An 18,020-nucleotide genomic window follows, 5' to 3' on the forward strand; every position below is an offset into this window, starting at 1 on the left:
AATATATTTTTTTTCACCTTCTCGGCCCTTCTCAAAACTAAAGTTTTCAACACCAACCCATGGCATTCGTACAGGCAATACAGAACCGAAACCGAAACACAACCATGAGCTCGTGCGAAGGGCACGGAGGAAGGCAAATTCAGCGCAGTCGCATTTTCAGCTTTGTTGAAACAGCGCTCACTAGACGACGACGAAGTAAAAGAAGGCACAGGACAGGCGCTGCCTGTCCTGTGCCTTCTTTTACTTCGTCGCCTGTCCTGTGCCTTCTTTTTTCAGCTTTGTTGAAACAGCGCTCACTAGACGACGACGAAGTAAAAGAAGTCACAGGACAGGCGCTGCCTGTCCTGTGCCTTCTTTTACTTCGTCGCCTGTCCTGTGCCTTCTTTTACTTCGTCGTCGTCTAGTGAGCGCTGTTTCAACAAAGCTGAAAATGCGACTGAGGCAGCGCCTGTCCTGTGCCTTCTTTTACTTCGTCGTCGTCTAGTGAGCGCTGTTTCAACAAAGATGAACGCATACCAACTCGCTCAAGCTTCCATTCTTATGCATTTTCAGCGCAGCTTAAGAAACTAGGGTCCTTAAAATTACGTATGTATGCATTTTCTATTAAGGAACACGCCACCTAATACTTACCTAGTGATGTTGCACCTCAGATATGCATAATATTTACTTTTTGATCGACAACGTTCACAAGTATGAACAGCCGTACCAGTTCAAGACGGCTGGCCCTTGGGCAAGTGGTTCAACTTTGGCGAGTGGCTGAATCGAGGGACGTGCCGACAAACAGAAAGACAGGCAGACAGACAGAAGACAGACCAAAATTTCTTCTGCGTTTAAGTTCCCCAAGAAAGACTATCGTCTTAAAAAGAATGACTATCAGATGTGAAATTAGAGACAGGTTGCGAGCTGTCAGCATGCGTTCCGGCATACAGAGAAGCTTTCATCAAGCTCGAAATGTTCTGCTTACAACTGAAACTTCACCCCAGAGTACCTTTTCGCTAGATTTATGTAGCCGTACGCAACGCACTAAGTACCCAACAACGCCCGGACGCCTATGGCAATATGGCGGCGCGCGGCTTCAGCTGAGGGGCGTCTCCTCCACTCCAGCAAATTTTATTTAAACCTCCTTGCTTTGTTCACCCTAGCTTTGTTAGTGTGAACGCTTTTACAGTTTCCGCCGTGAAGTGTTCCATGCGCGACTAAGGCAGAAATCTTGTTTATGAAATAAAGTTTGTGAGAATGAGAGGGCGAGTGCGTAATTTTAACATAAATTATTTCGACAGGAATTTGTCATTACACAAAACACTGCGCCCGAGGTTTAATTCCAACAACACAAACATGCATTTTTTTGCAGTTTCCTCCATTTTGTTTTTGCCCACATATCGCAAAAATATCACATTTCCCACCCCGTTTCGCACAACGAAGCACCTGCTTTACTGCGTTATCTGGAATAACGCAATGACGTGATTTAATACCTCACCATTGCAGATTTGAGCTGCTTTACGAAAGTGGGCCGATTTTGACGTCTTCCGGCAGCTAAGTGTCCTGACGAATAACAAACATAAACAACGATGTTAAATGCTTTATTGAGAAATGAGGACAAAACAGCAACAACAAACAATCTTGTTGCTGTATTATACAGTGAGTAAAAAACCGCGGTGACCGCTACTATTTTCTTACAGGGCTTCGAATAATGATGCAGGAAACTGCACGCATAAACGCACACGTACGTGATGATAATGGCAGAAAATGCATACATGAATAACGAAGAAGAACACGTAGTCTCGATGAACATAGAAAGATAACTTTATTCAATTTGAGCTTCCGAAAATTTGAAGCAAGGCAACTATCGAGGAACCTATTGGCTCTGCAAGTTTCAATCGTGAATAAATCAGTAATAAATTTAATAATAATTAGGCCACGAAGCAACGAAGTTTTGAGAATATAACGTTTTGCAAATGCAAAGAAAAAAGAAATAGTGGGCATCAGAACGTCACATTGGGTGTCATAACTGCGTATCATATTTTAAACTCGAAAACTCGTTCCTAATCAACACCTCAATAAATATAAATAAAATAAGTTTCTTTTTTTTAGAGCGACAGTAGTGGCCAAATGTGCGTGGCCTCATATAAAACTAAATATTCGCCTGGAAGGCTGCCGGATATATACATATTAACATTTTCGGCTGTGGACCTAAGTGTCGTGAGTAATCGTTGCTTAAAAATAAATTCGGTGTTCCCACTCGACGGACATACACATGTGTTTGTTTCGGTATTATCTTGCGGACATTTTTGTGATTGTCCCTTCTTATTACTGGTGACCAACTCAAGCCGTATTGAATTTCTCACCAACTACACAGAAGATAGTGCAACTCGTCCATATGTACACACGCTGTAGTGCACGCATTCTTTTGTGTGAAAGGGTTTTTTATATTTTCTAATAATAATAAATGGTGGAGTTAACGTCCCGAAACCACGATATGATTATGAGGGACGCGTAGCACAGGGCTCCGGAAATTTCGACCACATGGGGATCTTTAACGTGCATCTAAATCTAAGTACACGGGCCACAAGCATTTTCGACCCATCGAAAACGCGGCGCCGCCGCAGCCGGGATTCGAATCAGTAGTCGAGCACCATAACCACTAGACCACCGTGGCGGGTCATTTTAAACTTTCTGCTCAAGGTATTCGCCGCCCTTGCACATTCGGTTCTGACCCACTGGTTGCGAGTAATGGTCGCTTAAAAATGAATTCGCTGTTCCAGAAAGGAAAGTAAATAACCATATGTACTTTACTTTTCTATCAAATGCTCGCGTTCAATTAAAAAAAATAATATTTCGCGCGCCGATGATGCACAAGCACTGATCCAAAGTAAAGAATTTGCATATGTGCCGAAAATAAGCTAAAAAACACGAATTTGTGACTTTGTGAAATGAGAGGTGAGACGTGAAAAAAAAGTTTATATACGCGTAAACTACGCTCCGTAGTCTTTGGTTTCCTTCTTCGATGCATCAATAGTAATGGTCTTCGTCAGAGGCGTCATTTATGGAAGGGCCTAGGTGCAATACGCTAACCCCCCTCCCCCTTCATATTTTAATATTAACATCAGGGGCGGATGCAGGATTTCTCCGAGGGAGTCGGCGATCAGTAGCGCTGCGTTCGCGTCCTTCTTTTACTGGTCCTCTGTCTTTTTGCGCTGTTTTTTTTTTTTGTGAAGTGGGTGTACAGTTCATGGTGAGGGGAGGGTGAGCTTGCGGGAGGACCTGATAGGTCCTCTTCTTGGGTGTACACATTAAAAAAATTAAAGGGGGATTCAGGATATCCGGACCCCTCCCGTGGATACGCCCCATATACTTAACGTAAATCTACGATTACCGGCTGTATTTCTGAAATTAATTTTCCGTAAATAAGCTTAAAATCTGTATCACAGCAATCATTTATTTCCAGGGCGTCACCGTCTGGGACGCAAATAAATCACTGACCGTCCTCGAAAGCTGTTGGAGAAATGGAATGTCGAATTCGGGTTGCAATGAATCCCTGCCTAGCCGGCAACTTGAACGGTGCAAGACGGTGTGGGATCGGATGTGAACTTGGTCATCGAGGCATTGATAATTCTGTCGGCGACAGGCCGACGATGCGCGCGCGATCTTAGATGTAAGTGCTCTGGAACGAGCGGGGCGGAGTCCAATCAACGAAACAGCCGTCGTCGGATGCGGTGTCGCCTGGATGTTTGGAGAGCTCGAACTCGTCGAACTCCACGGTCGAGGCTGTCGAGCTCGTGAAGGGACCATTGCTAACATCCAGGCTATGGTGCTTCCTGCGAATCAAATATAAGTAGGAAGAGAGGTAGGAAGAAAGGCGGGTTGTATCTCTAGAAGCATCTATATACATCTCAAAAGAGCAACACATTTCAATGGCGACTATGTAAGCGACGGTGTGGCCGACGATGTAATCGGCATTTTGCCATGGCTTTAGTCCTCTCTATAGAAAGCATCCCAGCAATATCAAGACTTAAAAAATAGAAAAGAAAACACGCATGGCCACTGGCAGACGCCATTATAAAAAGGGGATGGCGTATACCTGGCTCCATAAGTCGTTATTTTATTTGTTTTTTTTCCTTGAATGTGGTCGACTTCTTCGTCTGTGTTAAAATTATTTCTATTTCCCGATTTAGGTCTGATCCGTGCACCATTGAAAACCATTTGAATCATAGTCCTATACAATATTATTACTGAATAGGTGCAAATTCCGGCGGCAACCTTGCGTCGTTTATACCCTTTCACAACTGCGATTATTACAATTTTTGAATTTGGATAGCGCGACAATTCGACGAGACGCAGAAGAGGTACGCCCACAGCAGAGCGCTGAACGTGCATCGCTGTGTATTTCTTGTATGTGCCCCGTAGAATTGTGGCGCTATCTAACTTTAAATATGCTATGCCAACACGGCCAGTCTTCAATCTTCGCACGATAATTACAATGGTAAGGCAAGCTCATTTATCATACGGACGTCATTACATCCGCTATAAGACTATGCCCTGAAACACGAGAGGGGTTGCAGTATAATGGAAAGTTGGGCGTAGTGGTACGGTGTCATTTTCTTTTAGATATTAGCACTGAAAGTCATGTGTTATGTTCTTGTTTTTTTCTCGCAAATTGTGCGAAAGTGATTACGGAAAAGCGAGCTTCTCCTCACAATGAGTAATACTGAGGAGAAGCCATCTTTGGTGAAATCTTTGCAAACTACGCAAGCATGCATAAACAACATCAAGACACTTTACGAGTGCCTTATATAAACTACCGCCTCCGAAAGACCATAGTCAATTCATTGCCAATACTCCCAATGCACGAGTTTGTTCCATAAACGTGAGAAACTCGATTGTTGTCTTTGTCTTCGTCACTCACTCACTCACTCACTCAACTCACCTCACTCACTCACCACTCACTCACTCACTCACTCACTCACTCACTCACTCACTCACTCACTCACTCACTCACTCACTCACGCCGCATCGCTCGCTCGCTCGCTCGCTCACTCACTCACTCACTCACGTCACTCACTCACTCACTCACTCACTCACACTCACTCACTCACTCACTCACTCACTCCTCACTTCACTCACTCACTCACCTCACTCACTCACTACTCACTCACATCACTCACTCCACTCACTCACTCCACTTCACTCACTCACTCACTCACTCACTCACTCACTATTTCAAGCAGTCAGACGGGAACACACTTACCTACGGCTGACGATTATCACTAGCGCCACGTTGACTAGCAGTAGAAAAGATGGCGACACAGAAGACAACCACGATCCACAGAATCATGGACTGTAGATACCTGAAGTCGTCATCCTGCACCGACGCACCCACTGCATAAAGAACGAGTGACACGTCGGGTCAGTGCTGTTCTTGCCATAATGCTCGCACGAGCAGACGTTCGGTTACAAACAACTTAAAAAAATACTGAACTGCGGCATCAAGTCGTGTTAATTATGTCAATTTCACCGCGACCCGATCCATAAGGGGTACCGATATGGAAACGTGTGCAGAGACATTCATAAGCAATCTGCATTTTTGTCATTTATTCATTTGTATATTAAGGCGAAGGCTTCAGCTGCCTAATCAAACGCGAGAATTGACCGGCGTCCCGCGTCGGTGTCTCCAGTCAGCGGCGTCAACACGAGTGATGTCTAAAATCATCATCAAGTGATGACGACACCATATGACGTCATCACGACGTCACACATCTCCGAAATGTGTGACGTCATTATGACGTCATCGTGGCGTTACACTGACGTCACGTGACGTAACGTCACATGATGACTTCATCACATGACATCGTAGCTTGGTCAACGGTGGGCCGATCACGGAGGCAGTGCAAAACCAGGTGAGGTTCCTCCGATCCTGGAGACAGTGGAAAACCCCGTTAGGTGCAGAAAGCTGTCTGAGGGTGGCAGGGCAGGATCAATACATCGACTTAGAAGAAAAAGATGGCTTTCGCCTTCCAGTAGTCTTAGGTGAGTGCATAAGACCTTGTGACATTTTATTTTTCGAATTATTCTTCTTTATTTTATTGCTATGATATTTATTATTCATATACGTTTGTTTTGTTTCAATAGTTATGACTAATTACTCATTGTTGTTTTGTTGCCATTTTTTGTACCTATGAACATGTAATTTTCCAACAGGAGGTCCTCTTTCAGCTGTGTACTATGGGACCTCCTTCCGTATGTGTATCCCCATGTGTATATATATTTGATTGTGAATAAAACTTTGATTGATTGATTGATTGATTGATTGATTGATTGATTGATTGATTGATTGATTGATACGACTTTAACGTTCTTGCAGGGGCCGCCCCTAAGGCCACAGATTTTTGTCGCATCTGCTCGAGGTTGGCTAGGCGCTTGCCATGACAAAATATTACAGTGCATTCGAAAACAAGCAAATAATAAATCTGACAACCTTACCAAGTTTTTCTGAACAGAACACTTTACGCTGAAAAAAAAAAGGCCACCTGAATCTGCCTTGTCGCAGTTATTTTATATGCGCTGAGCCTTGAAAGTATAACATTCTAAAAAGAATTAATAAAAACTTGGCAGTCAACTCCATCATTGCATTGTCACTGATTGAATACGATGTTTCATTTTTAGTATTTTTTATTGATTCGCTGCCGTGTCATACTTCTGGTTTGTTACTTTTCTTTTGATGCTTCCTTTGTTTATATTTTCCTGGTTTAATTTTTCTGCTGTTACTTGTTTTTTTATTTTGTTGTCTTTTTTTCCAGTCAGAAATCGACATCGGACATCACGCCCCGTTACATAATGTGAGTGTACGCGGTTTGGAAAAACGCTGTCGTAAAAATATTGCACGCTTTTCACACAGTCCCCTAAAGCCTGTTTCACATGCAGCGATTTTGCACCAAGAGCGGAGCGGCTGCCGCCGCGGAAGCCCAAAAACAGGTTTTTTAGAGCGACCAGTGGACGCGCGATCGAGATGGGTCTCCCTTTCCGGAGGTGCATTGAGGTACGGGGGCGGAGTCACTTTTCTTTTTGTTGTTGTTCGTTTCCTGACGTCACTTCCGTTTTTTCTTTTTTTTTGCGTGGAGTGGCTGTATGTTTTCTGAAGTCATTATTTTTGTTTTTTGTTTTTTTTTTTTGCGCGGGTAGGAAGGACAACACTGCAGAGCATGGACCCGACTAACCCGACAGCGCCGACAGGCTGACACGATGTTCTCTGCTGACACGGGCACATTTGATCGCTGCATCAAGGTCGGCTGCATGGTTTAATCGTTTAATCGCGATTGGCTAACCTCAGAGCCAAACTCGATCCGTGTCGGCCCTGATTGCGATCAAGTGTCCGTACGACACCGGTATATGACACGGTGTGAAAGCAAGCTTGACGGCTCGCACAAGTTCGAGCCATCGTGGTGACCGCTGTTATGACGGTGGATACGCAGGTCGTTGAAGGCACACGGAATATTTCCAAGGTTATTGTCGTGATCGACTGAACATAAGCCTCCTGTGTTCCCGAAGAATCTGACCTGGAAAGTGGACTCGCTTGAGCGCTGGCCAGACGTCAGCTGAGTTCAATACAGAACTGTCGACCCGCATCCTGGATACGTTGGCTGTCGATCGCGATCAAAAGTGTCCGTGCGACACCGGTATTATGGCACGGTGTGAAAGCAAGCTCGACGGCACGCAGAAGTTCGAGCCATCGTGGTGTCGGCTGTTATGACGGTGGCAGTGATACCTTTCTCTATGGCGATACAATGATACACGGTTTGTTGCTTTTGTTCCTGCAACATTGCTCGATTTATTATTCGTGCGCCTGCGACGCGCGAGTAAAGATTGGATACGACATACGGCCAGCCCACGGGCCACCAAGTAGCTGTTTGGTACTGGAACGACGGCCAACGTAATAATCCAGGATGCGGTCGACATTAGACGCGTCCTCATTAAAGTATTAACATATTTAGCGCGCATTAACTAATGCTCCACTCACCCAGCCAACTCGTTCAGCAGTTTTTATTCCAGAGTTCGTTACTGAACTCAGCCCACGTCTGGCCAGCGCTCAAGCGAGTCCAGTTTCCAGGTCAGATTCTTCGGGAACACAGGAGGCTTATGTTCAAGTCGATCACGACAATAACCTTGGAAATATTACGTGCGCCTTCAGCGACCTGCGTATCCACCGTCATAACAGCGGGCACCACGATGGCTCGAACTTCTGCGAGCCGTCAAGCTTGCTTTCATACCGTGTCATATACCGGTGTCGTACGAACACTTTTGATCGCGATCAGGGCCGACACGGATCGAGTTTGGCTCTGAGGTTAGCCAAATCGCGATTAAAGGTCTCTGCACAGTGTTGTTCCTACCCGCGCAAAAAAAAAAAAAAAGACTTTTGAAAACATGCAGCCGCTCCTGGCCGCTCTACGCGAAAAAGAAGGAAAAAAAAGAAACGGAAATGACGTCAGGAAACGAACAACAACAAAAAGAAAAGTGACTCCGCCCCCGTACCTCAGTGCACCTCCGAAAAGGGAGACCCGATCGAGATCGCCGGAGTTGGAAAAATTCGCTAGCGGCAGAGCGGCTGCCCAAGGTCACCCAATGGGAGAGCAGTGACGTGGGGAGCACGTGATTGCAGGGGCGGAGTCGAGGAGCGTGCGCGTGCGCCAGGAGGAACTCGGTTTCCTAGCAGACGACATTCGCTGTAACAAGCTGGCAGTGTAGAAACGCCTTTCTTTTCGTTTGTTGTTCTCTACTGCGCTTCCATCAAGCAGACAAATCGTTTGCACGTGTCATTTTGTTCTTTTGTATCTTTATAGAATCGTGGCACCACACAGGTCCGTACAGGGGGACCCTACGGCACTGCGCACTTGTTGGTCGCAATGTTTTTTTTTTTTTTTTTGCTACTCTGACCCAGCACGTTCGAATAGTTTACTGTTGTCTTTTTCTTTTTTTCAATGGTCACGTACCCCGAAGACGACAAATGCGAGCCCCCCAGACGACGACATTGTGGGTTTGCAATGGTTGCCGGCCCAGACGGCGCACCAACGCCTTGCGGCATTCGAGAGCAAAAGCCACCGAAAGCACTCTGAAAGCTTAAAACGACAAAAACCAATTCTTTTTTTGCTTTCCATGGCCAAGTGTATGAGCGTGCAAGAAGACTTGCGTGGTAAAAAAAGAAAGCTGTAACAGGAATAAACGTGACTACTGAAGTTGTTTAATTGCACCCTGATACACTGCACATTTTCGTCATTCAAGGTTTAGGCGCGTGAAAATCGAGCACCGAAGTAGAAGGCTGGTGAAACTCGCAACCCAAGTGCACCAAAAGAAGCGAACTCGGAGAAAGGAAACCCGCGGGTAACGGGCGCTTTCCACAACCATCACTGCGCATCGCAGAGGCGCGCGCCGCGCAAAAGCGGTGCATGTGAAACGAAGCCGCGTGCGAGCGTCCTGTCGCCGCTCAATCGCCGCGGGCCCCGCCGCTCAGTCGCTCGCATGTGAAACAGGCTGTAACGCGGTAAAGCTTTGAGGGGCTCCACAGATTCGTTATCTCCAGCCAGAGTGTCTGCGTTAAAAAGCGTTGTCGAAATCTATCACGTCATGGCAACTTGATGCGGGATGGTCAAGCAGGCGTAACCACCTGTCATTTATTTCTGCTTCTTTTCTAGCTTACCAAGGTTTTAACAACGGCAAGAGTGGCTTTCTATCGTTCTAGCAAGTTACCGACACACTTTAACTGAGTACCATTCTTTAGCGTTCTTTTTAATTTAGCGCGTAGAAGCTTAGGGCGACGGTGTGGAGTTGCATCAGTCTGCGTGCGTTTGCCTTACCCAATGACAGCGTGGAAAAGTGGACGACGCGGGGAGGGCCGTGTCCTACGCTCGTGGTGGCCCTCACTGTGGCGGTGTAGCTGCGCCCGTTTAAGAGCTGTGCCAGCAGCAGGTCCCTGACGTCGGGACCCACAGCCGTGGCTAGAAGGACGGAACCGTTGTCCTCCGTGTCGTTGTCGGCCTGCACCGTTACTGTAATCTGGACAGAGAAAATCCGAAACAAAGATTGAATGTACCAGAGTTTAATTTATTTAATTTTACCCTCAGGGGCAGTGATGTAGGCACAAATATTTGTTTCGGGGGTGGGAGGGGGAGGGGGGGTTGAGGGTCACGTTCTTGATCTGGAGTGGGGGCCGGGGACATGCTAGTGTGGTCGAGTGTCGTTTTGTGCCCTCCATCCCATGGCAAAAAGAAATTTCGAGGAGAGAGAGAGAGAGAGAGGGGGGGATGCACACGTGCTCTGTGTGCCACCTCCTGACTACGGCACTGCCTGAAGGTACACAGTATATTCCACTGGGGAGGGCTATCGTACATGAACATATGTCTGAAATAAAGCAAAAAAAAAGTTAACTGAGTACCTAACGTGGGTCACACAATACAACAGCAATGCATTAGCAAAACATCACGTAGCTGGAATAATATATGCGGTAAATATATAATAAAACTCACCGAAGTACAACAAAGAGATAAAATTACACAGCTGTTGAAGTCCAGCTAATCAATTACTTAACAGGGCATTTAAAAAAGAAAGTATGGGGTCGCGGATGCGTGGTTGAACCCAGGAAGCTGGTTCCAACTTGCAGTTAGCCGAAAAGGACCATTAGTAAGTAATTGTGTCCTTATTCGAGGAAAGGGTGTATCTATTATACGATATACGTCAAGTTACTAAACTCGCCAGCCATGACAGTACTTCGGATCACTCGGTATTCCTTGTAAACAGAAGCAGCGTTAATCTGTCTTGTTGCAACTTATTTGCACGCTTCTGTTCCCCAGGCATAACTATAGAATGTTGGACAAAAGTACATAAGGGAGATAAACGCCATGACCGCATGCATGTCATATCGACGCGTATTTGTTATCTCTAAATATTTAGCTATTTCGCTATATCGGAAGACTATCGTATACAACGCTGAGCACGCACCTCGTAACCAGTGAGGACTCCATTTGGTTCTTCGGGGGGTTGCCACGACAACAGAGCAGTTGTCTCGTTAACCTCAGCGACTCCAAGCCACTCGGGCTCACCGGGAACTGCGAATGAAATTCATAATAGTGTTTAGTTAACCGAGCTTCGGACCCGGTATATTCGGGAACAAATACTTCGAGAATAAGGATTGTACGATAGCTAAAACCAGAAATACAGATTTTTTGGGTTAGTTGGTCCTTCGCTATAAATGACACCATAGCGCTGGAAAGACGGGACGTGAAAGAAGACAGGACGCGCGCTAGCTATAAGACAGTTAGCGCACGTCCTGTCGTCTTTGACATCCCGTCTTGGTAGCGCTGTAGTTGTAGAGATAGAGCAAATTTATTAGAAGGCAGAGAGGTCGGCCTGAGCTTGAGCGCTCTAGCCTGCTACTCTGCACAGGGGAAAAGGGGAAGGGGAAAAAAGAGTAATGAAGATGATGATGGGGACAGGAAGAGGTAATGCGTATGTACAATAACCACGAAACACAGTGGTCTTCTTAAAGTCTATCGTCAAGTCCTGTACTCTTGATAAAATCTATGAACGCTCTTGTAGCAGTCGGTGATGCTGTCTGGTCGGACATTGCGGACCACAGATTAGTCTCACTTAGAGTGTTCACACCGATGCCGGCCAACGTTAAAGCCAGCGTCTTCCGTTCGGACACGTACAGAGGACAGTCGCACAATATATGGGCTAAAGTTTCATCTACTTGGCAGCGCTGACAGTTCGGGCTGTCCGCACTGCCGATAAGGTGCGCGTAGCCTCGAGTGAAGGCGACGCCTAGTCGAATCCGGTGCAGCAGACTGGCGTGGCGGCGCTTAATTTTAGCCGGGAGTCGAAAGGTCATGTGAGGGTCTGTTTCCCGCAAACGCCTATGCCGATGGTCTGGGTTAGACCAGTAAGTTGTCGTGAACTCTCGCATAAGCGATCTTAACAAAGAGTTCACGTCACATCACGAATACGGAATTTTTACGAGAACGGCGCTATCAGCAGCGGCTTTTGCTGCAGCATCAGCTAGCACGTTGCCTGCCAAGCCACAGTGTCCAGGTACCCATTGGAAGATGATAGAGTGACCATTCCGTTGCGTGATATCGAATGCTTGTATGATTTCGGAAGCCAATACGTAATGTTGTCCTTTTCTTGAGCATGAATGAAGGGCTTGTAATGCGGATTTCGCATCAGAGAGTATTGTCCATTTGCGTGGAGCTTGGTCGGATACAAATCGAACAGCTTCTCGTATAGCAACCAATTATGCTGCTGTTGATGAGGACTTATGGTCTAACCTGTACGGCCGGGAAATATCCAGTTGAGGGATCACAAAAGCGGCAGTCGAAACGCGCGGAGTCACAGATCCATCAGTGTATACGTGTATATAGTGTCGTTGTATCGCTCAGTCAAGTAAGCCAAGGTGAGTTGCTTGAGGCCAACACAAGGAACACGTGATTTCTTCGGAATCCCAGGTACTTGAAGGTGCACCAGTGGTTTACGCAGTGTCCACAGTGGCACTTCAGGGATGACGGTTGGTGCAAAACCTACAGGAATGATACTCCTGTGAGTATTGATGCATTCTGAGTAGGCGCAGCCTGGTCGGTTTGTCTGCAGTGAAGACAGGTGGTGGTGCGCATGCCGGGTCAGCAGCCGAAGGTGAACTCGAAGAGGTTCACAAGACGTGTGAGTCTCTATAAGGTGAGTGCGTGACTCTTCAATGGTGCCTGATGTTGTAGTACATCGCGGGAGGCCTAGGCATGTCCGGAGTGCTCGCGCTTGAAGGCTCTTTAACGTACGAATGCACGTTGTACGCATACGTGAAAGCACAGGTGAGCTGTAGCGTAGATATCCCACAAACAATGCCTGGTATAGCTGCAGGAGGGTTTTCTCAGAGGGGCCCCATCTTAGTCCCGCTACAACACGAAGCACGTCTATAAAGCTGACCAGTTTGGTCCGTAGCGCCGTGATATGCTTCGACCAAGATAGGTTGCGGTCAATAACAACACCTAAATATCTGTAATGTGTGACAGCAGGAATCGCTGCTCCGTCAGCGAAGATGGGATACCGCGTCATTGACTTTCTTGTGAACGCCAATGCTGCACACTTTGCCGTTGAAAGTTGCAGGCCTTGACGGCGCAAATACTTGGCTGTTATTGTCGTAGCCTGTTGTAGTCTTGCTCGCATTTGTGGACGCGTTACTCCAGAGGCCCATATGCAAATATCGTCTGCATATACGCTGATTTTAACATTGTCAGGGAGCTCCGCTCCAAGAGCAATGAGCGGGATGTTGAACAACGTGTGGCTGAGGACCGCGCCTTGTGGAACACCACGGTTGACGTAGTGCCTGCCGGTGTCACCATCAGCCGTCGACATGAAAATTGTACGTTCGCTGAGATAGCTGACAATCCATGCGTGAAGTTGACCCCCTACGCCAACGTCTTCAAGCGCGTCGAGAATGGCCTCACGAAGGACGTTATCGTAGGCCCCTTTTATGTCCAAAAAAATTGCGCCCACTATTCTCCGACGTTGTCTTTCCTGCTCCACAGAGGAAACTAGGTCTATAACTCCGTCTATAAATGAACGACCCCTGCGGAAACCATTCATGAAATCTGGCAAGGTGAAAGTATTCTCCAAGAGCCATTCCAGTCTTGTAAGCACCATACGTTCCATTACCTTGCCGACGCAACTGGCTAAGGCGATTGGTCTGTAGGAAGAGAGCTCGTTGGAGCACTTGCCTGGTTTCAATAGAGCCACTATGCGGCTGCACTTCCAATTATCCGGCACTTTCGCCGTGTCCCACGTAGCATTGTAGAACGACAAAAGAGCTTTCCGTGCTTCTTGGCTGAGATGGGAGAGAGCCGAATAAGTGATGCCATCAGGTCCTGGCACGGAGGAGTGTCGGGAGGCTGAGATCGCAGCGTCGAGCTCGTGCAAAGTGAACGGCAAGTCGAGACGTTCGTCACAGGATGGTGGTGAGGCATAATATGACGGCGATCCCGTTGAGAAGGACGAGCCTACGAGCAATCGGCAATATTCTTCTGCTATTTCCACTTCGCTCCGGCCTTGCTTTAGGGCCACACCTCGGAAAGGGAACAACTGCGGCGTAGGTGTCCGAAGGCTTCGTACAACCTGCCATATTCGTGATAGGGGTTTCCTGGGATCCAGAGAACCACAAAACTTTCTCCACCGTTGCCTGTCGAGCTTATCGAGGTGTCGAAGTACATGTCGCTGTGCTTGTCGAGATGTAGACAGGTCTGATGGCGATCTCGTCCTCCTGTACTTTCTTTCAGCGCGGCGACGGATTACACGCAGGTGCTCGTATTGTGCGTCAACCTGCGATCTGGGTTTCGACACACTGATGAGTCTGGTATTTGCTGTCAAGGCTGACGCTATAACGCCTTCTATTTCAGAAATACATTGAATGTTGCCACAGTGAATATCCACAGATGCTTGGAAGCCTTGCCAGTCTACGCTTCGTACAGAACGGGGAGATGAATGGCGGAATCCTTTTAGTTGTATATACGTCGGGAGGTGGTCACTTCCGTGCGTTTCTACATCTACACACCAAGAGGTTGTAGACAGCAGATTTCTAGTCACAAAACAAACGTCCAGGCAGCTGCTGTATGATGTGCCGCGAAGGAAAGTGGGGGATCCATTGTTGATGGTCATGAGGCCCCGATTTAGCACAAAATCAGCCATGTCCCTGCCGCGGGTGTTCATCGAAGCAGAGCCCCACATTGGATGGTGCGCATTGAAATCTCCTACTAGAACGTGCGGGCTTGGGCAAGCTTGGAACACAGACGAGAGGTGAGAACAGTCAACGCGGCTTCTGGGAGGAATATATCCACCTATGAGAGATATCGAACGTCGCTTGTGCTTCATAGTCAGGCATATATAATCATTTGAAGCATGAGGAGCGAAGACATGCCTCACGTATGTCAAATCACTGCGTATACATATAATCACTTTGCTCGTACTTCGGTCGTCGCGAGACCATAGTATCGCGTATCCGGATATCCGAAAAGGTGATACCATGTTTGGCTCACATATAACAACCACAGGAAACTGATATTTAAGCATCCATTGCCGAAAGTCAGACAGCCTACTTCGCAAACCTCTTGCGTTCCACTGCATTATAGCAGATGCATGTACTCTCTCTTCGAATGAAGTCGCCATATTGTTCTATGGAAGCGCTACTAGGAGCGGTTCCAACACGTTGAGGATCTGCACTGCTGCCTTCGCGCCCGGCGTCTGTAGCTCGCAGAGAATGGCACGTAGGGAATTTAGCAGGTTCTTCAGTGTAGTCTGCGTCTTGTCAACGTTTTGCCTATCCTTTTCAGCCACCTTTGGAGTTGCAGCCCATGATGTGGTCGTCCTTATTGCTCCAGACGGTAGTGAAGGCCACTCTGCATCTGAAGCATCTTCCTGCATCGCTGGCTCGGCCCCCTTTTGTGCATCACTCGGTCGGGGTGCACTCCAGACGGGAGTAGAAGCTTTACACTGCGTAGTCATTTGTTTATCTTGTGCTGCAGTCGATCTATCACTCCGGTGGCCGCTGTGGTTCTGTTGGCGTCGGCGTTTTGAACGGCGTCTCTGACGACGAATAGATGAGACAGCCTCTCTGTGTGTCGAGTTGTCCCTCACCATCTTCCTCAGTATGCGTATTTCTTCTTTTATCTTCGGGCAATCTTTCGATGTCGCGTCATGCGGACCGGAGCAGTTCGGGCACTTGAAGGGAGCTGCAGCGTCACAGTCGTCAATCTTATGAGCTCCTCCGCACCGCTGGCAAGTTATCACACTTTTGCACACGGCGCTGACGTGTCCTAACTTGCAGCACTTGTGGCACTGCAAGGGCCGTGGCACGAAAGGGCGCACGGGATGTCTGACGTATCCAACCTTGACGCTTGCAGGCAGAGACTCAGAATCAAAGACTATTTTAATGCATCGAGATTGCCCGAAGCGGCGGACGGTCGCGATTCTGACTGTTGACGTTACAAGCCTCTGAAGATCAGCGTCGGTGATGTCAATGTCCACGTCATTTATGACTCCAATCGTTGTTCCTTTCCCGTGAGCAAGGAACGAGCGCACTGAGATACTTCCCAGGTGCGTGACGGCCTTCAGTCTCTCGAGGATGGTTTTGTTTGTCACATCGACTGACAATATATTCTTCCTACTATTGATGCGGATTTCAGTCACTTGCGCTGGTGCGACCCGCTCGAAATATTCCGTTAAGGACTGCCTGTTAAGCGAGTTCAAGTTGTCTGTCGTAGAGGTAGGCACGTATGAAATTGTGAAAGACTGCTTGCCATGATCTGTCGATGGTTGCAAGTCCCTCGAACTTGATGTCCTTCGAAGCTTTCTTTTCAACCGCCGGGTGGTGAATGTCGTGAAATCGGCTTCCGACTCCATTTCTTCAACGGAAGAGCTGTCGCTGGAATCGCAACGAGCGGCTGCGACGACACGGTCACCCATCTTCGGTCTATCAGTCGGCAGACGGCTGGGGCCCGCGGTCTCGTCGGGGTGTTGGTCCCCCATCTCGAGGGACGACGTCCTCCGTCTCGCTTGATCTGTGGTCGTCAGGAATTCTCAGAATTGCGAGAAAATATGAGAGCAGTTCAAGGCCCAACTATGCCCGAACGCACTTCTTCTTCCTCCCCCAGTTGTATATATATATTGAAAGACGCAGGAAGACTTCACCAGGCAGGGCCAGCAGCAGCGTTTATTCCGCGATGTCTGCCTCGGCTCAGAACAGCCACCAACCAACCCAATGGCGATGATGATGGTTATGTACAAGTGAGAACGATGAAGTACGATAAATGTGCTTACAATATATATATATATATATATATATATATATATATATATATATATATATATATATATATATATAGTTTTATATATTTACAGTTAAGCCAAGTTTCATTTCTTTCAAACGCTTCGTTTTGCTACAGCCTCTAAATGGTGGAAACAAGGTTCCATAAGGTTCATGGATGAGCGGATGACGCTTCCATCCTGATGTTACGTGTGTTCTACCGTCACAGCGTGGTCTTCTTCAATGTCGCATGTAAGCATATTAAAGAATACTTCTGACCACTGACCTGACCCACACGTCAACATCTGAGGAAAATTAAGAAAACAAAAGATAAGGAAGACGGAGGCGTCAGCAGCTGGCTAAGTATCATGCTCACTATGTTGCCTCGTATTCCATCACTGCAATACTTAGCACACATATAAAGAAGAGTCGTCCTAATAATGGTTTTGACATTGAAATATTGTGCTCTAACAATCAGAAATAATAATAACAATAAAAACGCGGGAAAATCTAAGCCAAACATAGCATGGATTTCATGGAGGAATGCGCTTACCATCTTCAGTGGTGCTGACCGTCACACGAGAACTGAGAGGACCTTCTCCGGCACTGTTGACGGCTCTTACGCGCATTGTGTGCTTCTCGAAAGGTAATAGGCCCTGGAGCGTCAAGTTCGTGTCTGTGGGAAAATAACAAAGGAAACTGGCTGAATCATGTATCTGACGGCAAGGAATAGAGGGAGGGCACTAGGCCGCTTCATTTAGAACAGGCATGCACAGCGTCACTGCGGCCGTTGGACGGATCTAGTATAAATATGACCACGCTGCACCATGCACCATGCCACACTGCACTCGCGCAAGCACCATGTGCCCACCACCAATCCATGTATCATTCCATCACTCCGTCCGTCCGTGCATCCATGAATCCAACCACGGATCTATCTACCTAGCTATCTATTTTTCATTCGGTCGGTCGGTGGGTCGGTCGGTCTGCCTTGATTCCTGGAACCGTATATTTAATTCCGCCATTGCTATCACACGCGACAGCGAGATGACCTGGCGAGGAGGAAAGCAGGCAACCATTGGCCTGCTTTCCCCCTCGTCGGTCGGTCGGTCGGTCTTCCTTGATTCCTGGAACCGTATATTTAATTACGCCATTGCTATCACACGCGACAGCGAGATGATCTGGCGAGGGGGAA

General features: G+C 47.3%; 1 protein-coding gene across 1 annotated transcript in view; it reads right to left on the minus strand.

The window, feature by feature from the left end:
• Positions 1-3,673: 3,673 nt before the first annotated feature.
• Positions 3,674-18,020, minus strand: part of LOC119387881 (uncharacterized) — a 48,457-nt gene continuing 34,110 nt past the window's right edge. The window contains exons 20-24 of the mRNA XM_037655438.2: positions 17,379-17,501; positions 10,984-11,090; positions 9,843-10,041; positions 5,246-5,376; positions 3,674-3,815 (exon numbers count right to left, since the gene is read on the minus strand). Of these exons, the coding sequence (XP_037511366.1) occupies positions 5,246-5,376; positions 9,843-10,041; positions 10,984-11,090; positions 17,379-17,501 (560 nt within the window). The 3' untranslated portion in view covers positions 3,674-3,815. The remainder of the gene's footprint in view (positions 3,816-5,245; positions 5,377-9,842; positions 10,042-10,983; positions 11,091-17,378; positions 17,502-18,020) is intronic.

Source organism: Rhipicephalus sanguineus, chromosome 3, assembly GCF_013339695.2.
Source record: "Rhipicephalus sanguineus isolate Rsan-2018 chromosome 3, BIME_Rsan_1.4, whole genome shotgun sequence".
Lineage (NCBI taxonomy): Eukaryota > Metazoa > Arthropoda > Arachnida > Ixodida > Ixodidae > Rhipicephalus > Rhipicephalus sanguineus.